The 27,660-nt window shown below is 37.8% G+C and overlaps 1 protein-coding gene across 11 annotated transcripts in view; it reads left to right on the forward strand.

Annotated features, from left to right (window-relative positions):
• tenm3 (teneurin transmembrane protein 3) overlaps window positions 1–27,660 on the forward strand; it is an 822,859-nt gene that overhangs the window by 540,019 nt on the left and 255,180 nt on the right. For all 11 annotated transcript variants that reach the window (XM_061988364.1, XM_061988365.1, XM_061988363.1 and 8 more), the window contains 3 exons: window positions 1,915–2,034; window positions 10,244–10,327; window positions 10,436–10,560. In XM_061988364.1, the coding sequence (XP_061844348.1) occupies window positions 1,915–2,034; window positions 10,244–10,327; window positions 10,436–10,560 (329 nt within the window). The remainder of the gene's footprint in view (window positions 1–1,914; window positions 2,035–10,243; window positions 10,328–10,435; window positions 10,561–27,660) is intronic.

Here is a 27,660-nt window from a genome sequence, read left to right on the forward strand (position 1 = left end):
AGGATTTGTTGCACAGGTGGCCTCCTATGACAGTTCCACACTGGAAATCACTGAGAGCAGCCCATTCTTTCACAAATGTTTGCCTAAGTGCTTGATTTTATACACCTGTGGCCGGGCCAAGTGATTAGGACACCAGATTCTGATCATTTGGATGGGGGGGCCGAATACTTTTGGCAATATAGTGTATATAAATAATCGACAGCTGCAACCCTATCTGAGACGGAATATAAAAAGTGGTGCAAAAATGTTGTTAACAATCAACTCATATGAAAAGTACGTCTTAAAAAATCCCTCGTACCACTGTACATGTCTGTGTCAATGTAACACAGACATATTTGTGTGTTGTAGGGTTGTACGGTATACCAGTATTAGTATAGTACCGCGATACTAATGAATCATATTCGGTACTATACCGCCTCTGAAAAGTACTGGTCCCCCAGCCCCCAGCCCCCGTCGTCGTCACATCACATCATTGCTGCTTTACGAGCAGAAGAGCATGTTCGGCAGCGCACAATCACAGAGTACTTACAAGCAGACACAGTGTGTAGACAGAAAAGGGAGAACGGACGCATTTTGGCTTAAAAACTAACGATAAAGGTGAAGTTATAACACTGAAACACCCTCAGGAAGAGGTGCTTTAAGACATGGCTAGCTAGCTAGCGGCTAAAGTTCATCCCCAGTCTGCAGTGTTTTAGCTACTTCTAAATCACTAATCCTCGCCTCCATGGCGACAAATAAAGTACGTTTCTTACAAGTATCATCCCTGCAGGACGAGGAATAGCTAAACATGCTTCACTACACACCGTAGCTCACCGGAGTCACAATGTAAACAAACGCCATTGGTGGATCTCCACATGACATCCACTGTAATGATACGCTCCTGTACTTGGTATCTACTCGATACTACTCTGATTACGTCGATATTTTTTGGCATCACAACATCTTTCGTTTTTAAAAAATGTTTATTTTGTTTATAAACTCAGGAAATATGTCCCTGGACACATGAGGACTTTGAATATGACCAATGTATGATCCTGTAACTACTTGGTATCGGATTGACACCTAAATTTGTGGTATCATCCAAAACTAATGTAACGTATCTATCAACAGAAGAATAAGTGATTATTACATTTTAACAGAAGTGTAGATAGAACTTGTTAAAAAGAGAAAGTAAGCAGATATTAACAGTAAATGAACAAGTAGATTAATAATCCATTTTCTACCACTTGTCCTTAATAATGTTGACAAAATAATAGAATGATAAATGACACAATATGTTACTGCATATGTCAGCAGACTAAATTAGGAGTCTTTGTTTGCTTACTCACTACTAAAAGACAAGTTGTCTTGTATGTTCACTTTATTATTTAAGGACAAACTTGCAATAAGAAACATGTTTAATGTACCCTCAGATTTTGTTAAAATAAAGCCAATAATGACATTTTATGTGGTCCCCTTTATTTAGAAAAGTATCGAAAAGTATCAAAATAATTTTGGTACAGGTACCGGTACCAAAATATTGGTATCGGGACAACCTTAGTGTGTTGGTGACCAAAATAGACACTTTTCTACTACTTTCCAGATTTCCCTATTGATTATTGCGTCATTATTTGATTCCTGTTTAAGTGTTCCTGATGATCCCCCTCAGTCTTCCTTTTGTTCTCTATCTATCCCCTCTGGCTATGCCAAACTTGAAAATAAATCCATTTAATAAAGTCCAATACAAATAAGGCAACAGGAGAAGTATCCCACAGCAGATACGGGCATCTACATCAACAATATGATTTGCCTGAGTGGCTGGACAGGACAAAAAAAAAAAGTGTTCCTGATGTCAGTTGTTGCTTTCTGTTCATTTTATGGTTGACTTACATCTGTTCCTTTCTGTCGTTTTCTCTCTGGCCACTTTTGTTGCAGCGATGCACCTGTTTGGTCTCAACTGGCAGCTTCAGGACAATGAAGGATACGGTGCGTTTGAAAACGGCGGTACTGGAAGAGATACAACCCCGAACACCTTTATGGTGTCCGCAGACAATGGTGAGTCTCTCTGTAGAAAACAATAATAATAACATTGGCCTTCACATATTTTTTTTAAATCTGTGTTACTTGCCTTAAAAAGAAGCTCCTGAAACATGGATTGTTTATTTGTGTTGTGTGTGTCAGGAGAGTAGAATGTGTGCTGGCATGATAACTGTAAGGTTGTGAAACCTGTTTATTAGTCTTTTTCCTGCTGTTTGTCCTGTATTCAGGAGTCTTAGGCCATATAATTACAGTATTCAAACCAAATATTCATATTTGTTTAATCATCACTTGCATTTCTCGTAATACAGTTAGTGAATGAAGTGTACATTAGTTAGTCCCCACACAATAATGCAGATATGATAACACCAGAGAACAGTACGGAGTAGTGTTGTCTCGATACCAATATTTTGGTACCGGTATGCATTATTGGCTTTATTTTCACAAAAAAATCTTAGGGTGGATTAAACATGTGTTTCTTATTGCACGTTTTTCCTTATATAAAATAGTGAACATACAAGACAACTTGTCTTTTAGACTTAGACTTCCTTTTTATTGTCATTCAAATTTGAACTTTACAGCACAGATAAGAACAAAATTTCATTACATAAGCCCATGGTAGTGCAGGATAAAAAAGCAATAAGGTGTATATATAAATAAATAAATACATATAAATAATATATATATAAAATAAATAAATATATATAAATAGATTACTGTACAGATCAATATATTGCACTTTTTCACGTACTTACTTTTACTAGTAAGTAAGCAAACAAAGGCTCCTAATTTAGTCTGCTGACATATGCAGTAACATATTGTGTCATTTTCCATTCTATTACTTTGTCAACATTATTAAGGACAAGTGGTAGAAAATGAATTATTAATCTACTTGTTGATTTACTGTTAATATCTGCTTACTTTCTCTTTCAACATGTTCTATCTACACTTCTGTTAAAATGTAATAATCACTTATTCTTCTGTTATTTGGATGCTTTACATACATTTTGGATGATACCACAAATTTAGGTATCAATCCGATACCAAGTCGTTACAAGATCATACATTAGACGCCATGGAGGTGAGGATTAGTGATTTAGAAGTAGCTACAACACTGCAGACTGTGGATGGACTTCAGCTGCTAGCTAGCTAGCCATGTCTTAAAGCACCTCTTCCTGAGGGTGTTCCAGTGTTATAACGTCATCTTTATCGTTAGTTTTTAAGCCAAAATGCGTCCGTTCTCCCTTTTCTGTCTACACACTGTGTCTGCTTGTAAGTACTCCGTGATTGTGCGCTGCCGAACATGCTCCTCTGCTCGTGAACCAGCAATGACAGGACGTGACGACGACGGGCGGTGGGGTACCAGTGTTTTTTAGAGGCGGTATAGTACCGAATATGATACATCAGGATTGCGGTACTGTACTAATACCGGTATAACGTACAACCCCAGTACGGAGTCATTTTTGTTCTAAAATTCATCCACCCATCCATTTTCTACCGCTTGTCCCTTTCGGTGTCGCGGGGGGTGCTTAAGCCTATCTCAGCTGCAAATGTTTTCTTTTATTCAGTGTTGAAGTTGACACTTGAGATTTCCAGTTAATTTTATCATCCATTATGACACCTATAGATTACATTTCAGTTTTTTACATTACACACTCTGTTCGTTTGCTTATTAGCGAAATGTCTCAAGAGACAATGTTTGTCATATAAGGTCATGTAAATCCGTAGAAAACTTCCAAACGCTCTGTCAACATCATTTTCACTGTACACATGATCCCAATGTTTTAAATCAGTCTGGAAAAACATTGATAGTTTTCTTTATTTACTCGTCATCCATGTTTCTCTTCCTGTAGTCTACTTTTCATTATACATTGTAAAAACTGCTGGATGGTCACTGATTAATTGATAAACCTCTTTATATGTTATCAAAATAAGTAGTGACTATATTACCAGTGCAGCACTGTGGCCTTGTGGTTCACAAGTTGGCCTTACAGACAGAAGAATGAGAGTTTGAATCCATAAGCCTATTTCTGCATGGAGTTTGCATGTTTTCCCTATGCATGGGCACGATATGTGATCACTTATGCATGGCACGGTGGTTTGTTATTCTGTTAGTTCTGGGGATTTTAAGGCATGACTCATGCTATACGTTGTATCGAAGAAGCTGTCAATCATTTTTGGCTTACCAGTGTTCAAAAAAATACATTGAGTTATTGTGCAGAAATATGGGCAAGTAACTACAAAAGTGTGTGCCAGTCTCTAACCGTGTTACAAAAGAGGTCAGTTATATTAATACATAATGTTGGATATAGAGAACATTCAAACCCTTTATTTATTAAATCTAAAATACTGAAATTCAACGATGTAGTGAATTTGCAAACAGCTAAAATGATGCACAAATCAAACTATAACCTGCTACCAAAGAATGTACAACAATTCTTCTCAACAAAAGAGGAGAATCAGAAAATGTTATTTAAAACATTTGTATGCACGAACAACACTTAAAACTTCTCGTGCAATATATGGAATTAGATTATGGAATGGATTAAGCAAAGAAACTAAACAATGTACTCATATGATCAAGTTTAAGAAACGCTTTAAACTCAAAGTGTTTACAAAGTACAAAGAAGAAGAACCATGATAAACATTTTGAATTTATTGATAATCTTATTCATCACACTACTGCATATGACATACAACTTACTTCACTATTTCTTATTATTTTTTCTTTTTTTTTAAATGTTATTATCTATGGAGTATAATGTGAACAAATTGACAACAGGAAGTGAACAAGATTGTTAGCAATTGCAATGTAATTGAAAAGGGGTAGGATTAAATAAGCTCTGCTTCTTCCTACTCCTTTTCGAACATGTTGAAAAGAGAAACTGGAAATGGTGATGTATGCATGTTCCAAATAAACTTAAACCATAAACCTTTTGGTTTATTTCTCTGAAGGTTGATGCAGTCCTCAAACATGTTGATACTTGACTTAGGTGCTCTGTATACAGTGTACTGTATGTACTAGGGTTGTACGGTATACTAGTATTGGTATAGTACCGCGATACTGATGAATCATATTCGGTACTATACCGCCTCTGAAAAATACGGGTCCACCCCTCCACCCGCGCCCCCGTCGTCGTCACGTCGTGTCATTGCTGGTTTACGAGCAGAGGAGCATGTTCGGCAGCGCACAATCACAGAGTACTTACAAGCAGACACAGTGTGTAGACAGAAAAGGGAGAACGGACGCAATTTGGCATAGCTAAACATGCTTCACTATACACTGGAGCTCACCGCCGTCAAAATGTAAACAAACGCCATGGGTGGATCTACACCTGACATCCACTGTAATGATACCAAGTACAGGAGCGTATGTAGTCGATACTACTATGATTACATCAATATTTTTAGCATCGTTTTTTTTAAATGTATGTTATGTTTATAAACTCAGGAAATATGTCCCTGGACACATGAGGACTTTGAATATGACCAATGTATGATCCTGTAACTACTTGGTATCGGATTGATACCCAAATTTGTGGTATCATCCAAAACTAGTGTAAAGTTTTAAACAACAGAAGAATAAGTGATCATTACATTTTAACAGAAGTGTAGATAGAACATGTTAAAAGAGAAAGTAAACAGATATTAACAGTAAATGAACAAGTAGATTAATCATTCATTTTCTACCACTTGTCCTTAATAATTTTGACAAAATAATAGAATGATAAATGACACAATATGTTACTGCATATGTCAGCAGAATAAATAAGGAGCCTTTGTTTGCTTACTTATTAATAAAAGACAAGTTGTCTTGTATATTCACTATTTTATTTAAGGATGAACTTGCAATAATAAACATATGTTTAATGTACCCTAAGATTTTTTGTTAAAATAAAGCCAATAATGCAATTTTTTGTGGTCCCCTTTATTTAGAAAAGTACCGAAATACTTTTGGTACCGGTACCAATACAACACTAGTATGTGCTATTGTATATATGAACTGAATTGTGGTAGCAACATTTGAGCCTTGTCACGCGTTACAGGTTGAATTACTGCAATGACCGTGTGCTCAGTCTAGAAAGGCTTAAAGGTTTTACTACCCAGATGTTGTAACTTAAGCTGTTAAGTTTAAGTGTTGTGAACAGAGAGGACCGATGGAATTACAAACTGTATAACAAACGGGAAACATTTCACCTTCATATAACCTAGGGCATATTGTTTATTGTCTCTGTGAACGTATTGCATTTCTGGAATTGATCGGGTCCGGGTTAGGTCAGGTCCCGGTTACAGGGACATAGAGTGAAATAAAGTCTGTCCACGGAGAGCGTGATCTTCCACAGGGAAAACTCGATTTGGTATAAACTGGAGAGGGGCCACACGAATGCTAAGAAGACGAGAGAACAGAATAGAAAATAGTTAACTGTACAAAAATAGGAACCAGAATACTGGACTATGATAGCAGTACCTGGAGGTGAATGTGAAAGAAATCTGTGAGTTCCTCACAGCTGTAACTATAATAGGATTTATTTTACTGCAATTTTTACTACAGTAATGACCCTGTCTTGTCTTATTTATTTAGGAATCAGTTTAAAGTTGTGCCACACCTGGGCAGAGGGATCCTACTCAAAAGTGAGATTTCCCTGATATCAAATCTCAAGATATTGCAGATGCTGTGCTCCACAATGTTAACTATGAATATCAACTATTAGAAAGTTCCAGAAACTGGTAACTGTTAACCAGTCATGTAAACAGAGGGATGGCTGCTAAAAGCTCAATTCAGCTAAAACAAACAACTATTCAAACCACAACCCTTCAATGAGACAAATGTCAAAAAGAACAGGGACCAGCATACTGTTAGTCAGGGCTATTCAACTTCATAATGAAGAGGGCCGTAGTTTCAAGAGCCGAAGGGCTCAGGGTCTAGACATCAAAATGTGGATGTTTTGTCAGAAAGTGCCTCCACAGGTTATATTCCTTTGAGACAGTTTACTTGATTACAAAGTAAACACATCGGCTTTCACTCTGCACTGTCAATAACTTTATTGTTCTGCCCTCGCTACTCGTTTCCAGCGTGTGCAGCTCGACAGATAGTTAAGAGCATGCAGCTCGACTGATAGTTAAGAGCATGCAGCTAGACAGATAGTTAAGAGCATGAAGAAACAGAAGCTTCAGAAGTTTTCTTGAGAATTAACGTTCCTTCTTTTTAATTATTTTCCTTCCTCAGTTTTATTTCTTTACACTTCTTCCCTCTTTTAAGTTTGTAAGACTGAGATTATAAACATAAAATGAACACACAACCATTGTTTATTTTACATAAATAATTGTCCACTGTGTATTTTACATAAATCAAATACAAGGCTTAGTGTTAATACATTCACACAATAAACTACAGATGTTTACGCGTATAGAAATGAAACATCCACGTCAACCATTGCACACAATGTATGTGACTTATCACGATTAAACCTAAGGTGTAGCGTTTTTGCCCTCTACTGGTCAAATTTAGCGCTACATGTATTAAACAGGCTTTGATCGCCAGAGTTAATCGCAGACAAAAAAAACAACACGACCACTAATACAAAAGACATCACAAAGTCAGCAATTTCAATATAAAGCAAACTAAATATTTGTATGTATAATACACTATATCGCCAAAAGTATTTGGCCACCTGCCTTGACTCACATATGAACGTGAAAGTGCCACCCCATTCCTAACCCATACGGTTCAATATGATGTCGGTCCACCTTTTGCAGCTATTACAGCGTCAACACAAGGTTGTGGAGTGTGTTTATAGGAATTTTCCACCATTCTTCCAAAAGCGCATTGGTGAGGTCACACACTGATGTTGGTCGAGAAGGCCTGGCTCTCAGTCTCCGTTCTAATTCATCCCAAAAGTGTTCAGGTCGGGACTCTGTGCAGGCCAGTCAAGTTCATCCACACCAGACTCTGTCATCCATGTCTTTATGGACCTTGCTTTGTGAACTGGTGCACAGTCATGTTGGAAGAGGAAGGGGCCCGCTCCAAACTCCACAACCTTGTGGACAGCCTTCCCAGAGGAGTTGAAGCTGTAATAGCTGCAAAAGGTGGACCGACATTATATTGAACCCTATGGGTTAGGAATGGGATGGCACTTCAAGTTCATATGTGAGTCAAGGCAGGTGGCCAATTACTTTTAGCAATATAGTGTATCTACTGACAAAGATTTTGACCAAAGTTTCATGATGAAGCTTACACATGTGGAGTTCTACGGTCGTTGCTGCTTATCGAGAAGTCTGTTTTTGTCCAGTCGTTGTTAAGTCAGATTTTCGCAAATTTATTTTGATTTTTTTTCATGGTCGATTGGTTTGAATGAGTAGTCTACTTCTACTCACCCCACTGCTGCTTCATTGTGCCACATATGCCTCGCCGTTGCCCCCCTGTGGTGTGGCGGGGGTACTGCATACTTAGACTTAGAGACTTAGACTTAGACTTCCTTTTATTGTCATTCAAATTTGAACTTTACAGTACAGATAAGAACGAAATGTCGTTGCATTAGCTCGTTGTAGTGCAGCATAAAAGAGCAATAAGGTGCAGACTGTCATGATCCGTGGCCCGGATCATGTTTTATTCACCTTGCTCGCCACACTCAGTCTGGCTTCATTGTTTGCTTCATGGCACAGTTACGTGGGTATTCCTTATCTCTACTCTATGCCAAGTGTTAGCTTTAGCGTCCAGTGCGATCGGCACATTGTCCCTTCGGCTTGTTTTCTGTTTTATGTACTTCTTCGATTTTTGAGGAATAAATCATGTTCCTACCTGCACGCCTTGTCCGGAGTTGTCCGTCTGCATCCCGGGGGAACGAACCCCGCAGTAATCTGTGACCCCCCCGTCTTGACAGAAAGAAGCCAGCGTGAGCGTGGCGAGCCAGGTGAATAAATATCTCTCTGATTAGTGGTGGACAGCAGCTGAGCATGCCGACCACTAACCAGAGGCAGGTGAACCCAATTAATCCCCATGGAAACTAAAACAAACCCAGAGGTGCACAAACAGAATCGAAGGGAGTCCAAAACTAACAGAACATAACAAAATATGATCCGGGCCACGGATCATGACACAAAAATAAATAAATAGATTACTATACAGATAAATATATTGCACTTTTGCATATGCATCCAGGTTTATGGATGTATGTTATATTGTCTTTATATTCCAGCGAGTTAATCCGTTTTGGGGGGGGGAATTGAGGGAATTATTATGATGCGTTCAAGAGTCTTATGGCCTGAGGGAAGAAGCTGTTACAGAACCTGGAGGTTCTGCCACGGCGGCTGCGGAACCTCTTTCCAGAGTCCAGCAGTGAAAACAGTCCTTGGTGCGGGTGGGAGGAGTCTTTGCAGATTTTCTGAGCCCTGGTCAGGCAGCGGCTTTTTTGCGATTTTCCGGATAGGAGGAAGAGGAGTCCTGATGATCTTTTCCGCCGTCCTCACCACTCTCTGGAGAGACTTCCAGTCTGAGGCACTGCAGGTTCCAGTCCAGACAGAGATGCAGTTGGTCAGTAGGCTCTGTAGAATGTGGTGAGAATGGGGGTAGGAAGCTGTGCTCTTTTCATCCGACACGAAAAGTGCATTTGTGCAGGGACCAGGTCAGATTGTCAGTTATCTGGACCATAAGAACTTGGTGCTGCTTACCATCTCCACTGCTGTGATGAAGAGTGGTATGTGGCTGGACTGGTGCCTCCTGAAGTCGACAATGATCTCCTTGGTCTTGTTGACGTTCAGGACCAGGTTGTTGGTTCTGCACCAGTCAACCAATGTTTCACCTCCTATACATGAGCAACCCTAGTTGAAATGGTTTTATCAAGGGTGATGTCCGTCGGGCCGAATGTAAAGCTCGTTGAATTGGCTTGAAGAATATCATAATTAATTTCATAAAACAAAACAGTGATGCCACAAACTTAGCCCTTTCAACTGTACAAATAGTATTCCTCTACCATTGAAACTCACTGAAAAAGCTGCTTTGCGTACTATCTCGTAGTATTACTATCTGCAGTGACCATCAAAAATCATCCTTTTAGACCTTGTACTTGCACACAAAACTATTATTTAGTTTGTCCTTTTCTAGCAAAATGTCCACCTTACTCTCAGGGTTTTATAAGCCAGTCTCTCTCATTGACGTGAGGTCACGATACAAAAACAAAAGAAAATGATCTTTCAAAGTTTTCTGAAGAGTTTCTTTCTGTGCCCGCAGGTAAAATGTTTCTCCTAGAAAACAACACCATAGACACAGGTGCGGTGGACGTGGGCAGACAAGCCATACAAGAAGTCCCACCAGGTTGTTAATAATAGTAATAATAATAATAATGAACACTTTTCAATGTCACACAACCACTGAGACGCCCAGATTTGGACGTTTGAGGTTTTGCTCTTTTGTTTTGTGTAGGTGTGTTTTGGAGGTCCCAGTTAGATGTTGATCAACCCCTCTTCCTGAAATTCAACATTTCGGTCCATAGAGGTGCCCTCGTTGGAGTGTATGGACGCAAAGGATTGCCACCGTCACACACACAGGTACACACTTTGGCTTCATACTGCAAAAACAAAAGTGCAGCCGTGACCACGTTTCCACACACTAAAAAATGCTGGGTTATTTTGATAACACAATTTCTGAGTTGCGAGTGTTGGGTTGAATTTTGGAGTTATTTTTATGAAGAGCAATGATTTTTTTGGGTTATAAGGGTATTATTTTAACTCAATTTCAGGGTTTTCAAAATTATAAAGCATTTTTGGTTTGTTTTTCAATGAGTAACGCATTTTTTGGGTAAAAGGCTTTTTTTTAATTAAAAAGGTACTTTTTTCTTGAAGGGACTTTTATTAAAGGGGAACATTATCACAATTTCAGAATTGTTAAAACCATTAAAAATCAGTTCCCAGTGGCTTATTATATTTTTCGAAGTTTTTTTCAAAATTTTACCCATCACGCAATATCCCTAAAAAAGCTTCAAAGTGCCTGATTTTAACCATCGTTATAAACACCCGTCCATTTTCCAGTGACGTCACTGAGTGAAGCCAACACAAACAAACATGGCGGAAAGAACAGCAAGCTATAGCGACATTAGCTCGGATTCAGACTCGGATTTCAGCGGTTTAAGCGATTCAACAGATTACGAATGTATTGAAACGGATGGTTGTAGTGTGGAGGCAGGTAGCGAAAACGAAATTGAAGAAGAAACTGAAGCTATTGAGCCATATCGGTTTGAACCGTATGCAAGCGAAACCGACGAAAACGACACGACAGCCAGCGACACGAGAGAAAGCGAGGATGAATTCGGCGATCGCCTTCTAACCAACGATTGGTATGTGTTTGTTTGGCATTAAAGGAAACTAACAACTATGAACTAGGTTTACAGCATATGAAATACATTTGGCAACAACATGCACTTTGAGAGTGCAGACAGCCCAATTTTCATCAATTAATATATTCTGTAGACATACCCTCAACCGCGCTCTTTTCCTGAAAGCTGATCTGTCCAGTTTTGGAGTTGATGTCAGCAGGCCAGGGAAGCTAGGGTCGATAGGGGGTTTAGCTCGCTCGTCTGCGGGAACAAACTGCCGCCATTGCTTGCCGTGCTACCGAGGTCCTTTGTCCCTGAATTGCTCACACATTCCGGCAGATTCAATGGGGGTCTGGCGGCAGATTTCTTTGACTTTATCGTTGGAAATGCATCTGCTTTGAGTGTCGCAGGATATCCACACATTCTTGCCATCTCTGTCGTAGCATAGCTTTCGTCGGTAAAGTGTGCGGAACAAACGTCCAATTTCTTGCCACTTTTGTATCTTTGGGCCACTGGTGCAACTTGAATCCGTCCCTGTCCGTGTTGTTACACCCTCCGACAACACACCGACGAGGCATGATGTCTCCAAGGTACGGAAAACAGTCGAAAAAACGGAAAATAACAGAGCTGATTTGACTCGGTGTTTGAGAAAATGGCGGATTGCTTCCCGATGTGACGTCACGTTGCGACGTCATCGCTCCGAGAGCGAATAATAGAAAGGCGTTTAATTCGCCAAAATTCACCCATTTAGAGTTCGGAAATCGGTTAAAAAAATATATGGTCTTTTTTCTGCAACATCAAGGTATATATTGACGCTTACATTGGTCTGGTGATAATGTTCCCCTTTAAGAATTAATCTCATTAACAATATTTACAATCACACATCTTATGTACATGAACATATATGAGCATGCTGTATAGAACTACTATGACCATACTTGGCAATTCTTGTAAAAAAAAAATGTCACTCATATCTTGCTTTTGAGTATAATTTAATGGAATAAAAAATAATTTTGATCAGTAGTTTGGAAGGAATCGGACAAACCAGAAGTAAAATGTATCATTTTTAACCAAGTAATGGGTCAAGGAGCGCTAAATTGCGCAACCCCACATTGTAGACTTAGACTTAGACTTTCTTTTTATTGTCATTCAAATTTGAACTTTACAGCACAGATAAGAACGAAATTTCGTTACATAAGCTCATGGTAGTGCAGGATAAAAAAGCAATAAGGTGCATATATAAATAAATAAATGTATATAAATAATATATATAATATATAAAATAAATAAATATATATTATATATATATATATAAATAAATATATTACTGTACAGATTAATATATATATATATATATATAGTGAGAATAACTCAGCTTTTGTGTTAAATAAATTAAACCTAATAGTTGGGTCATGAATCAACCAACATTGAGTTAGCATAACTCAACTTTTGGGTTAAAAGTTGGGTTGAAAAAATTAACCCAAAATGTTGAGTTAAAATAACTCAATTAAGGGGCTAGTCATTTTGTGAACCAGCAGTTGGGTTAAAATTGGTTTGTTTTTTAACCCAACATTTTTTAGTGTGCATGCACACAACATTGTGGTTAAGGTTGATATATTTTAGACATGGTTGCATCCACAAGCAATAAGAATATTCGTGTTTACATGTTGAACCGCATAGTCCCAATAACCACAAAACTAAACAAACCTACTGTGTGTTTTTAACGGCAAAAAGCTGGACTCCAAAGACAAGATGTTTGTCTTAATGTAACATTTTGTTGACTTCAATTCACACTTTCACTTTCTTTGACGCACTACCATCGTATGAATCTGCCTTACGCTTGAGGGACATAATGAAGGAACGGTAACTAAAAAAGAGCAAATGTGTTGTTGACCTTATTTAGTGTAGAAACACATGCTGGGCCGAGATGTCCCTGATTGTTTTGCATGAAAGTGCAAATTCCAAAATGTCCAAAATGTCAATGAATAAATGACATCTGAAATTTGACATCACACATATTCCTAGCCCCTTCCCGCTTGGTCATTGATAATTTAATGGCACATTTCCGCGTTTTTTTCTTGTTGTCCCCTGTGGCGCACGGTGTCAGCGCTGGTCTTGAATCGTGACGTATTGGAATCGTATCATGGTCGTCACTGTTGGCGTTAACACACTGTTTGTGTCTTTTTCCGCATTGAAATCAGAAAGTGTGGCCCGGAGGCCATTTGCAGCCTGCAGCTATTGTTTTAAAGGCCCACGGCACATTCTAAAATTACTATTAAAATAAACAAAAACATAACAAAAGTGGAATAAAAAAGCTTACTGGTGAAATGTAATTTAGAAAAAGTTGCAATGTTGACTAATAAAACAAACAGGTTGTTTTTCTTTAAAACTGTCATTCAAAACACAATATTGAATCAAAATCAATGTTTTTTTTTATGAATTATTGACCTATCCAAGGTTCCCATTACTTCACATCAAATATTCCACTTTGAAAAATATTTTTGGTGGAAGATTTTGCATATTTTGAACATAAAAAACATAGTTTTCTTCGACAAAAAGGGCAAACAAACAAACAAAAACAAAAAATGTAAAAAAATTAATAAATAAATTAGAATTGACGGACAGATCTGAAGTTGATGTAGACTCTAGAGATTTAAGTGTTTAATAAATAACGTATAAGCAAAACATTTTTTACACTTTTATACTGAAATAAATACACCTACAATTTATTAAACAAAAATATAGAAAGTTTAGATCCATGAAGGAAAGAAGAAAGTGAATGAATGTTTATAACAATACATTTACATATGCATGAACATTTGTTTCTTTTGTATTATTTTGTTAATGGATTAAGTAACGTTTATGACAACCTTTTTCCAAATTACAATATAGAATGTGAGATATAACAGGATAATGCATACATTTATCATTTGTTTTCAAAACGCTTACAAAAAAATGGCACCCCAAAAATTTACTTTTATGACTTCGGAAAGTCCTAGCGCCAACACTGCTGGTCGGAGATATACCAGGAACATATGCGATTTTATGTTACATTTTTTATTTTGCTCTAAAAAAATTTATTATTAAACACTTTATTTCCCCTTAATTTGTTTAATACAACACATTAAAAAATTCAAGTTTGATTCAAAATGTATAAACAATTATGTCACTTAATTACAAATTGTGATAAGTTTTGTAATGGGGAGGGCTCCAAATTGAAATCTTCTTTGTGCCCAAACTTAGCCAGAGGAGGATCCTGAATTCATGGCTGTGTTTTTTTTCACCTACGTATTATTGCTGCACACATTTACTAGTTGTTCTTTTCTTTTTGTACAGTATTGATCATTTATGGGACTACGTCATAACTAAGGATTAGCTTTGTTTACATGTTAACGGATACTAGTACCAGACTGGTACTTGTCAAAAAGGTATCGGTTCCCAAACCGGTACTTAAAAAATGTAAAACGTGCAAATGTTTGTAAAAAAACATGAAAAAAAACAATGCTTTTTTACTTTTATGGAATTTTCTGATATTCAGGTTTAACAGACTAATAATGTAAATACTCAATCAAAGTTGAATTATATAGCCCTTAATCGCGAGTGTCTCAAAGGGCTGCACAAGCCACAACGACATCCTTGGCTCAGATCCCACATCAGGGCAAGAAAAAAACTCAACCCAATGGGGAACAATGAGAAACCTGGGAGGGGACCGCAGATGTGGGGACCCCACCACTCCCCACATCACCCCGATGCAGCAGAAAAACAGCGCAACACAAAACATAACACAAGACCTGCTTTTATTGGCGTTTAAACAGACATATACAGTACTGGCCAAAAGTTTAGACACACCTTCTCATTTCAATGTGTTTTCCTTATTTTCATGAATATTATTATTATTATTATTATTATTATTATATATCATTATTTTATTATTACTATATATTGTAGATTGTCACTGAAGGCATCACAACTATGACACCTGTGAAGTGAAAACCATTTCAGGTGACTACCTCTTGAAGTTCATCGAGAGAATGCCGAGAGTGTGCAAAGCGGTAATCCGAGCAAAGGGTGGCTATTTTGAAGAAACTAGAATATAAAACATGTTTTCAGTTATTTCATCTTTTTTTGTTAAGTACATAACTCCACATAATAATAATGATAATAATAATAATAATACATTTGATTTATAAGGCGCCTTTTCTGGGCACTCAAGGACACCGTACAAAATCACAAAAATAAAATCAAATTGGATAAAAAAAACAACAACAAAGATAGAGAAGAAAAGATGATTACAATGAATAGGCAGTCAGGAATAGGTGTGTTTTGAGTCTTGATTTGAAGAGGGATATTGAATCTAAGTTACGAAGGTCTGGTGGTAAAGAGTTCCAAAGATATGGGGCATAGCGGCTGAAAGCTCGGGCACCCATGGTGGACAGTTTAAATAAAGGGACAGTGAGATGGATGGATGAAGAGGATCTTAGGGAACGTGAGGGCGTGGCGACATGGATCAGGTCAGAGAGAAATGATGGAGAGAGGTTATGGATGGCTTTGAAATTTGAGGAGAATTATTTTAAAGTGTAAAGTGAACAAGTGTTCATTCATAGTTTTGATGCCTTCAGTGACAATCTACAATGTAAATAGTCATGAAAATAAAGAAACAACATTAAATGAGAAGGTGTGTCCAAACTTTTGGCCTGTACTATATATCCCAGGTGTCTCAATCAGCGTTTTAATAACTGCAAAATGGTTATTTGAAAAAGGTGTGTTACACGTCTCAAAATATTTGAACAACATTTACTATGTTGTGCGTAAAACCGGATATTTTCATGATGAGGACCCCGACTTTCCCCTTTCACAATCTCTCTAACTTTGAACATTCAGCAAACACAAAGTATTGACTAAATCCGCAATCCGAGCGCTTTATGGAGTCTTTGTTCCTAATGAAGGGAGATAAGCCTCTTACAAGCCTGCAATATTTTTTGTTTTAATGACCACACTTACATCTCCCGCGTACTCAAACGCATCTTTTTATTAAAAAAGACTAATCCACTTATCTGCAGAAGACATATCACAGCTCAGTGTTAGCACTTCTGAAGATGGGCATGGGTGTGTGTCCTTGTCATAACCCTATCCAATTTAGTTGTTGTTTCATTGTGTGTAACCAGTTACACACTCCTCTTTAACCTACTCAGTGGCCTTGTGGTTAATAGGGATGATACTCAAAACTGGTTTTCCCGGTTGTTCGATAACAAAAGAACCTAGTCCTCGGACTCAAATCCCTTTTTGAGAACCGGTACCCGTTATCGAGACCACTATAGTAAAGAAAAAGAGTTGGTTCTTTATTCGAATCCCTGGGAACGAATCCCGTCCCGACCAGAAATGCCCCGTGGGACATCACAAGAAATGACGTCACGTGGCTCAGTCATTAGGCGCAGATAGCGAAAGCAGGAAAAACAATGGACCGGAAAAAGCGCTCCAAGGTGTAATAAAGTTCAAAACAAAAAGGTATAATCCAATGAATAACTTTACTGAGAGATTTGAGCAGGGTACAAACACATGACCAACACTTTTACGACCAACCGGAAACATAGCAACCAGGCTAGCAACGCACCTCCTTTACGGCAACGTTCTTAAAGCAACCGCAGCACATACAACATATATGACATGATCTCCCTTTTTTTAACTTTTGTTTTTCTTTCCTTGTAAACAAAACAAAATCACACTGTATATGTGTTGTCTGTCTAATTATAAATAATGCAGACGAGGCATGTTGGCTGAGTTCTTGACGTTTACTTTCACAGCGTGCTCATAACCTCATTCTTAGCTGCCGGCGTGACGACATGCAACAACACTTTTCGGGGCTACCGCGCATGCTCGTCACTCCCGTTGCATGCTGGGTAGTGTAGTTGTCATATTCCCTAGCTCATAACATCACATCTTTCCCCCTATAAAGAAATAATGTTAACTCAATAAAGTGTATTTCTTTTTTTAGCTTTAACTTTTCATTTTTTAGCATTGTAACCACATTTGCAATCAACTTTTCTCTTCATAGAATTTTCTTTCGATAAAGAAATAAAGTGCAAAAATGTCAAAGGCAAATAGCAGCAGAAGTGCACTTTTTGGAGGGCTGTATTATTTTCAGTTTTGTGCCCAAGGGACTGATTTTATTGAACACTATATTATTATTTGTACACCTATAGTGATCACAGAGACAGGTTGTTTTCGTGTTACTGTATATATTTGTTTTTCTGAAAAATCCCACTTAATATACTTTGGGTAAAAACAGTCAATATTTATTTATTTTATTTTATATTTTTAGGGGGGTAACAGTCAATATTTATTTATTTATTAGATTTTAATGTTTTTGTTATATAATAAAAGTGAGCTTTTGTTAAACCAAATATTGTGTGTTTTTTTCCATATACAACAACCTATCTGGACTCGATAAGAGAATCGATAAGGAATCGGTTCGATAAGAGGATTCGATAATAGGCCCGAACTCGGTAATTTCTTATCAAACATCATCCCTAGTGGTTAAAGTGTCCGCCCTGAGATCGGTAGGTTGTGAGTAGAGATGGCCGATAATATCGGCCTGCCGATATTATCGGACGATAAATGCTGTCAAATGTAATATCGGAAATTATCGGTATCGGTTTCAAAAAGTAAAATTAATGACTTTTTAAAACGCCGCTGTACGGAGCGGTACATATCCGGTAAAACACGGACGTAGGCTAGTATACTCTGGACTGAAGCTGTGTGCCTTCATTGTTTTTGTAGCTGTTGTTTTGAGGCATGTTTAAAAAAAATAAAAAATAATGCACTTTGTGAAAGTCAAAGTATAGTATTTCCCATAGCTGTAGTGGGTATCAGGATTATCTCAGGGAGAGCATGTCCCAAATTTCAAGCTGCTGTTTTGAGGCATGTTAAAAAAAATAATGCACTTTGTGACTTCAATAATAAATATGGCAGTGCCATGTTGGCACTTTTTTCCATAACTGGAGTTGAAGTTGTTCTCTTATTTTGGAAAACCTTGTTTTTGATTGATTGATTGAAACTTGTATTAGTAGATTGCACAGTACAGTACATATTCTGTACAATTGACCACTAAATGGTAACACCCCAATACGTTTTTCAACTTGTTTAAGTCGGAGTCCACGTTAATCAATTCATGGTAAAGTTATAGCATAATAATGTGTTAATTCCACGACTGTATATATCGATATCGGTTGATATCGGAATCGGTAATTAAGAGTTGGACAATATCGGAATATCAGATATCGGTAAAAAAGCCATTATCGGACATCTCTAGTTGTGAGTTCAAACCCCGGCCGAGTCATACTATAAAACTGGGACCCATTACCTCCCTGCTTGGCACTCATCATCAAGGGTTGGAATTGGGGGTTAAATCACCAAAATTATTCCTGGGCGTGGCCACTGCTGCTGCTCACTGCTCCCCTCACCTCCCAGGGGGTGATCAAGGGGATGGGTCAAATGCAGTGGACAAATTTCACCACACGTAGTGTGTGTGTGACTATCATTGGTACTTTAACTTTAATATCTACTGCATGTGTGTAAAACTCTACTGTCATTGAAGTTGTGCACAAACCAATAGAAATCATTAAAGTCCTTGAGATTTGATTCAAGTCCACTGTGGTCACACTAAACCCTGAAGTAATCTCCCTAACGAAGAATAATGTGTTGATCCATACTCCGATCTTCAGCGATGCCGTATCACTTCAGAGGTGAAAGGCCACACGCGTCCTCGTGATTGGAGCTGAGTAAAAATGCCCTTGTGCAGTGGCTCGTTACATTTAATAGCCCAATATCGGAATGAGTTATTTGCATGCCACATTTAATAGAATGTAATAAACGGTTGGCCAACAATGAAGACAAACAGCTTGATTGACTATCTGGAGTAGGCGGTACATTATTGCTGCTATTATGCCCCCGCTTGTGGAGAAACAACAAAAGTTAAACCGACCTAATAATCACAAAAGCTGCCCGCTGCGACTTCAACTCCAAGAATTCCGCCCAGGAAACATTTTGGAGTGGTTGTCGTAAAATGGTAAAGTGTGTCAGGCAAACATTTTCCAAAGCTTTTTTTTTTTATTTTTTTCACCATCAAAGTTCATGTTACAGCCATTTAACAACAGAGTTTGAAATATTATAATGTAACTGGTTTTACAATATTTCTTCTATATGGAAACCCTGATGTGACTTATTTGTATTTATAATAACAAAATAAATGCCAATAAGCAATACATGTCACTGTTTCAATGATTTAAAAAATATACTGTACATTTGTATTTTTAAGTTTTTGAAATATGGCAATACTTCACCATGATAAATGTAACATATATGTAATATCGGACAATTTAGATGATTTATTGTGTTTCACTCTGTCTGTGATGTACAGTCGTGGTCAAAAGTTTACATACACTTGTAAAGAACATAATGTCATGGCTGTCTTGAGTTTCCAATCATTTCTACAACTCTTATTTTTTTTGTGATAGAGTGATTGGAGCACATACTTGTTGGTCACAAAAAATGTTCATGAAATTTGGTTATTTTATGAATTATTATGGGTCTACTGAAAATGTGAGCAAATCTGCTGGGTCAAAAGTATACATACAGCAATGTTAATATTTGCTTACATGTCCCTTGGCAAGTTCCACTGCAATAAGGCGCTTTTGGTAGCCATCCACAAGCTTCTGCTTGAATTTTTGACCACTCCTCTTCATAAAATTGGTGCAGTTCAGCTAAATTTGTTGGTTTTCTGACATGGACTTGTTTCTTCAGCATTGTCCACACTTTGGGAAGGCCATTCTAAAACCTTAATTCTAGCCTGATTTAGCCATTCATCACTTTTGACATCACATGGGCAAAGATAAGACCTTCTGGAGGAAAGTTCTGTGGTCAAATGAAACAAAAATTTAGCTGTTTGGCCACAATATCCAGCAATATGTTTGGAGGAGAAAAGGTGAGGCCTTTAATCCCAGGAACACCAAACCTACCGTCAAGCATTTTGGTGGTAGTATTATGCTCTGGGCCTGTTTTGCTGCCAATGGAACTGGTGCTTTACAGAGAGTAAATGGGACAATGAAAAATGAGGATTACCTCCAAATTCTTCAGGACAACCTAAAGTCATCAGCCCGCAGGTTGGGTCTTGGGCGCAGTTGGGTCTTCCAACAGGACAATGACCCCAAACACACGTCAAAAGTGGTAAAAGAATGGCTAAATCAGGCTAGAATTAAGGTTTTAGAATGGCCTTCCCAAAGTCCTGACTTAAACATGTGGACAATGCTGAAGAAACAAGTCCATGTCAGAAAACCAACACATTTAGCTGAACTGCACCAATTTTGTCAAGAGGAGTGGTCAAAAATTCAAGCAGAAGCTTGTGGATGGCTACCAAAAGCGCCTTATTGCAGTGAAACTTGCCAAGGGACATGTAAGCAAATATTAACATTGCTGTATGTATACTTTTAACACAGCAGATTTGGTCACATTTTCAGTAGACCCATAATAAATTCATAAAAGAACCAAACTTCATGAATGTTTTTTGTCACCAGCAAGTATGTGCTCCAATCACTCTATCACAAAAAAAATTATAGTTGTATACTGTATTACTCTAAAGCATTTTAGTGTAGGGGCCACAAACAAAACAAAAAGACAACTTCAGATTGTTTTCTTTGTCTTACTTTGGCCAAAAATAGAACAAACACATATTTAAAAAATACCGGCAGCGGTAAAGTTTAGATCCATGAAGGAAAGAAGAAAGTGAATGAATGTTTATAACTGAATACATTTACGTATGCATAAAAATGTGTTTTCTTTTGTATTATTTTTTTAAATGAATTATGACAACCTTTTTCGAAAAATATAGAATGTAAGATATTACAGGATAATGCATACATTTATCATTTGTTTTCGAAACGCTTACAAAAAAGTGGGACCCCAAAAATTTACTGTGGGACCCCATTTGTATGACTTGATGGGGTCCCCGGGACCCCATTTTGAAAATTCCTAGCGCCAACACTGATGGAGTATTGGTGCGTGCAAAACGGCAGCAGGCGGCTGTGGCCTGCGGGCCGGTTCTAATACTAATCAAATATCATCCCGGGGGCCATAGATCATTCATTCGCGGGCCGGATCTGGACCGCGGGCTTTGACTTTGACACAGAGGATTTAAAGGGAGGCTTATGCAAAAGTAAGACATTTCACTCCGTATAGGTAGTAAAAAAAAAAAGCCTCAAAAATAACATTTAATAAAGATTATACATTTAATTACAATTAATCGATTTAAACTATTATACAAACATGGGGTCTGGATCAAATATAGAGATGAGGGTCTTTAATTTGACCTGCTGCTATACTATACAAAGTGTTAACATGTGCTCAATGTTTTCTTACCATTATTGCTATGTTGTCTATTACCATTGTTGCTATGTTGTCTATTACCATTATTGCTTTGTTGTCTATTACCATTGTTGGTATATTCATTCGTCCTACATTGTTGATACAAATTATTGTTACAGTGTAATAATTATTGTTACCTGTGGTAATGCCACTATGATACGACATGTGTATTATAAACCTTAAACAAAGTAACAGTGAAACTCATGTGAATAATCACTGAATGGAGAACTGGGGGTGGGATTAAATAAATGATCTTCTTCCCACTCCCTTTCAGGCAAAACTGGACAATCATGCATTACATACTATACATTGCCTTTTGCACTATATTAATTTATATTATTATGTGTTGTCAACTTTGTACTTTTTTATGTCATTGCCTGAAATAAATAAATAAATGAAGAAAAAAATAAAATAAAATAAAAATAAAAACATGAGTTTGTGTTAGATTAAGTGAAATAAGTATTTGATGCTTTGGCAACCAGCAAGCATTCTGACTACCATAGACAGGTTGTTTGTTCATAAAGAACATAAATTAGTCTTTTCCTTTAAAAAAAAAAAAAAAGTACTCAGAATCTCAATTCATTACATGGATAAAAGAACCCTCAAAAACAGTATCTCGCAAAAACAGCCGGTTCTAATACTAATCAAATATCTTCATTCATTCGCGGGCCTTGACTTTGACACCCCTGCTCTGAAGGGAACCTATGATGATTTTAATCTACATTTACTAAAACACTTTCTTTTGATCTCGATAATATGTATTGGATTTGGGAATTGTGCATAAATTGTGTTCCCCGGTCACTTTTGTAACTTGTTTTTTTGAGTCTGTCTGCAAGATGTTCGATTTTCCCGGTGACGTTCCCGTATTGCAAAGTAGCCTGCTCAGTGTCCGCCCTGATATCGGTAGGTTGTGAGCTCAGACCCCGGCCGAGTCATACCAAAGACTATAAAAATGGGACCCATTACCTCCCTGCTTGGCACTCAGCATCAAGAGTTGGAATTGGGGGTGAAATCACCAAAAATGATTCCCGGGCGTGGCCACCGCTGCTGCTCACTGCTCCCCTCACCTCCCAGGGGGTGATGAGTCAAATGCAGAGGGTAATTTCACCACACTAGTGTGTGTGTGTGTGTGAGACTATCAGTGGCACTTTAACTTTTAACTGTGAACTTTATACAGATTCACCCGGCCTCTACAAGAGGTACACACCCGCACGCTTGCCGACCAATCCAGAGAATGCATAAAAAAAGCTGTTTTCTGCAGCGTTTTTTTGGCACTCTTGGCATGTCACACGTTGGTTTTACAAACCCTGTTTCCATATGAGTTGGAAAATTGTGTTAGATGTAAATATAAACGGAATACAATGATTTGCAAATCATTTTCAACCCATATTCAGTTGAATGCACTACAAAGACAAGATATTTGATGTTCAAACTCATAAACTTTTTTTTTTTTTTGCAAATAATAATTAACTTAAAATTTCATGGCTGCAACACGTGCCAAAGTAGTTGGGAAAGGGCATGTTCACCACTGTGTTACATGGCCTTTCCTTTTAACAACACTCAGTAAACGTTTGGTAACTGAGGAGACACATTTTTGAAGCTTCTCAGGTGGAATTCTTTCCCATTCTTGCTTGATGAACAGCTTAAGTTGTTCAACAGTCCGGGGTCTCTGTTGTGGTATTTTAGGCTTCATAATGCACCACACAATTTCAATGGGAGACAGGTCTGGACTACAGGCAGGCCAGTCTAGTACCCGCACTCTTTTACTATGAAGCCACGTTGATGTAACTCGTGGCTTGGCATTGTCTTGCTGAAATAAGCAGGGGCGTCCATGGTAACGTTGCTTGGATGGCAACATATGTTGCTCCAAAACCTGTAAGTACCTTTCAGCATTAATGGTGCCTTCACAGATGTGTAAGTTACCCATGTCTTGGGCACTAATACACCCCCATACCATCACAGATGCTGGCTTTTGAACTTTGCGCCTATAACAATCCGGATGGTTCTTTTCCTCTTCGGTCCGGAGGACACGACGTCCACAGTTTCCAAAAACAATTTTTCAATTTTCCAAAACAGATTTCCACTTTGTATCAGTCCATCTTAGATGAGCTCAGGCCCAGCGAAGCAGACGGCGTTTCTGGGTGTTGTTGATAAACGGTTTTTGCCTTGCATAGGAGAGTTTTAACTTGCACTTACAGATGTAGCGACCAACTGTAGTTACTGACAGTGGGTCTCTGAAGTGTTCCTGAGCCCTTGTGGTGATATCCTTTACACACTGATGTCGCTTGTTGATGCAGTACAGCCTGAGGGATCGAAGGTCACGGGTTTAGCTGCTTACGTGCAGTGATTTCTCCAGATTCTCTGAACCCGTTGATGATATTACGGACCGTAGATGGTGAAATCCCTAAATTCCTTGCAATAGCTGGTTGAGAAAGGTTTTTCTTTAACTGTTCAACAATTTGCTCACGCATTTGTTGACAAAGTGGTGACCCTCGCCCCATCCTTGTTTGTGAATGACTGAGCATTTCATGGAATCTACTTTTATACCCAATCATGGCACCCACCTGTTCCCAATTTGCCTTTTCACCTGTTGGATGTTCCAAATAAGTGTTTGATGAGCATTCCTCAACTTTATCAGTATTTATTGCCACCTTTCCCAACTTCGTTGTCACGTGTTGCTGGCATCAAATTCTAAAGTTAATGATTATTTGCAAAAAAAATTTTTTTTTTATCAGTTTGAACATCAAATATGTTGTGTTTGTAGCATACTCAACTGAATATGGGTTGAATATGATTTGCAAATCATTGTATTCCATTTATATTTACATCTAACACAATTTCCCAACTCATATGGAAGCGGGGTTTGTAAGTGCTTTCAACTCGCGGTGCAAAACACTGCAAAAAGGGGCACACAAAACCACATGCAAGCATGGCAGTCACTGCCAATGAGGACACTGAGGTCATGTCCTCTGTATTTTTTTTTTTTTAAGTGACTAAAAGAAAATGATATGACTGACGTGCGCTATACCACATCATGCGGTGGATCATCCTCTCAACGTACGATTTTTGGTCATGCACAGCCCGCGACAACTTAGCAACGTAACGCAATGAAGTCTACTTTTACCATAAACGTCATCCCATCCGAAAACATTACCATGCAATCAGTGGAGTGGGTCTGTTTGCGTGAAGAAGCACATTAAAATGTAAATTATTGGATGACAATGCGCTTCAAATGACATTTTACTTCACAGCATGCTCTGTCATTGCTTAGAATATAATGACACATTTTCCACATGTGCTGCCAGTGGCTCCGTGGTGGACTGCAATAGTCCTCGCTGTGCTAAGCAGAGGGTTTTGTGTTCAAACCCCGGTGGCTGAAATTTTGGAATGGTTTTTAAACAATGTTAAAATTATTTACTACGCTAAACTTCAGTGTATTATTATAAAAAGTGGACTGTTACAAAATAATGCTGATTGTCAAAGATATTAAATAATATAACACAGTGTTTTTCAACCACAGATTATGTAATTTCACCTAATTGGGTTAAAAATATTTTTTGCAAGCCAGTAATTATAATCCACAAATGTGCCGTTGTTGAGTGTCGGTGCTGTCTAGAGCTCGACAGAGTAACCATGTAATATTCTTCCATATCAGTAAGTGGCAGCAGGTAGCTAACTGCTTTGTAGATGTCGGGAACATGGTTTGTGGTGATCACAATATGGGGGAGGCATCCAATATGGAGGAGGTAGAAAGGTATCTAACACTTAAACCAAAAATAAACAAAAGGCATTGAAGCTTAGGGAAGGCTATGCAGAACGAAACTAAAACTGAACTGGCTGCAAAGTAAACAAAAACAGAATGCTGGACGACAGCAAAGACTTACAGCGTGTGGAGCAGACGGCGTCCACAAAGTAAATCCGTACATGACATGACATTCAACAATGTCCCCACAAAGAAGGATAGCGACAACTTAAATAGTCTTGAGTGCTAAAACAAAGCAGGTGCGGGGAATAGCGCTCCAAGGAAGACATGAAACTGCTACAGGAAAATACCAACAAAACAGGAAAAGCCACCAAAATAGGAGCGCAAGACAAGAACCAAAACACTGCACACAGGAAAACAGCAAAAAACTCTAAATAAGTCACGGTGTGATGTGACAGGTCGTGACAGTACTCCTACTTTGAGACAAGAGCTATAGTGATGCATGCTTGGTTATGGTTTGAATTCATATCCAACAATTGCGAGAATTACTTTTTATTGTCAATATCGGCTACTGAGTTTCATTTTTTTTATGTTTTCTGCTGGTGGTGTGCCTCCGGATTTTTTCAATGAAAAAAATGTGCCTTGGCTCAAAAAAAGGTTGAAAAGCACTGATATAACATGTGATAGTTCTACCTGAGGTGTGTCAAAGTCAAGGCCCGCGGGCCAGAACCGGCCCATGAATGAATTATCTATTGATATGTGATTAGTATTAGAACCGGCCCACAGCCGCCTGCTGCTGTTTTGCACGCACCAATACTCCGTCATTGTTGGTGCTAGGAATTTTCAAAACGGGGTCCCAGGGACCCCATCAAGTCATAAAAATGGGGTCCCACTTTTTTGTAACCGCTTTAAAAACAAATAATAAATGTATGCATTATCCTGTTATATCTCACATTCTATATTGTGTTCTGGAAAAAGGTTGTCATAAATGTTACTTAATTCATTAAAAAAAGAATACAAAAGAAAACACATTTTTATGCGTATGTAAATATATTCAGTTATAAACATTCATTCACTTTCTTCTTTCCTTCATGGATCTAAACTTTACCGCTGCCGGTATGTGTTTCTATATTTTTATTGTAATATTTTCAGAATGTGTTTGTTCTATTTTTGGCCAAAGTAAGACAAAGAAAACAGTCTGAAGTTGTCTTTATTTTTTAGTTTCAACGCCATGATTGTAATAGTCCGGCCCGCGGCCCCTGAGCTAAAATGAGTTTGACACCCCTGCTTTGGAGTAATAGAGTGTACAACTGTTGTATTTTTGGAAACTCAAGACAGCCATGACATGTTCTTTACAAGTGTATGTAAACTTTTGACCACGACTGTACATCACAGACAGAGTGAAACACAATAAATCATGTAAATTGTCTAATATTACATATATGTTACATTTATCATAATTAAGTATTGCCATATTTTACAAACTTAAAATACAAATGTGGCACAAATGTACCGTATATTTTTAAATCATTGAAACAGTGACATGTATTTTTTATTGGTATTTATTTTGCTATTATAAATACAAATAAGTCACATCAGGGTTTCCATAGCATTTTTTTTAGCTAAAAGGCTATTCCTGAAGAAATATTGTAATACCAGTTACATTATAATATTTCACACCCTGTTGTTAAATGGCTGTAACATGAACTTTGTTGCTGAAAAAAATAGCGCTGTCGGTATTTTTTTCTATATTTTTATTGTAATATTTTCAGAATGTGTTTGTTCTATTTTTGGCCAAAGTAAGACAAAGAAAACAATCTGAAGTTGTCTTTATTTTTTAGTTTTAATGCCATGATTTTACAAACCCCGTTTCCATATGAGTTGGGAAACTGTGTTAGATGTAAATATAAACAGAATACAATGATTTGCAAATAATTTTCAACCCATATTCAGTTGAATATGCTACAAAGACAACATATTTGATGTTCAAACTGATAAACTTTTTTTTTTTGCAAGTAATCATTAACTTTAGAATTTGATGCCAGCAACACGTGACAAAGAAGTTGGGAAAGGTGGCAATAAATACTGATAAAGTTGAGGAATCAAACACTTATTTGGAACATCCCACAGGTGTGCAGGCTAATTGGGAACAGGTGGGTGCCATGATTGGGTATAAAAACAGCTTCCCAAAAAATGCTCAGTCTTTCACAAGAAAGG

This window comes from Nerophis lumbriciformis, linkage group LG27, assembly GCF_033978685.3.
Source record: "Nerophis lumbriciformis linkage group LG27, RoL_Nlum_v2.1, whole genome shotgun sequence".
Taxonomy (NCBI): Eukaryota; Metazoa; Chordata; class Actinopteri; order Syngnathiformes; family Syngnathidae; genus Nerophis; species Nerophis lumbriciformis.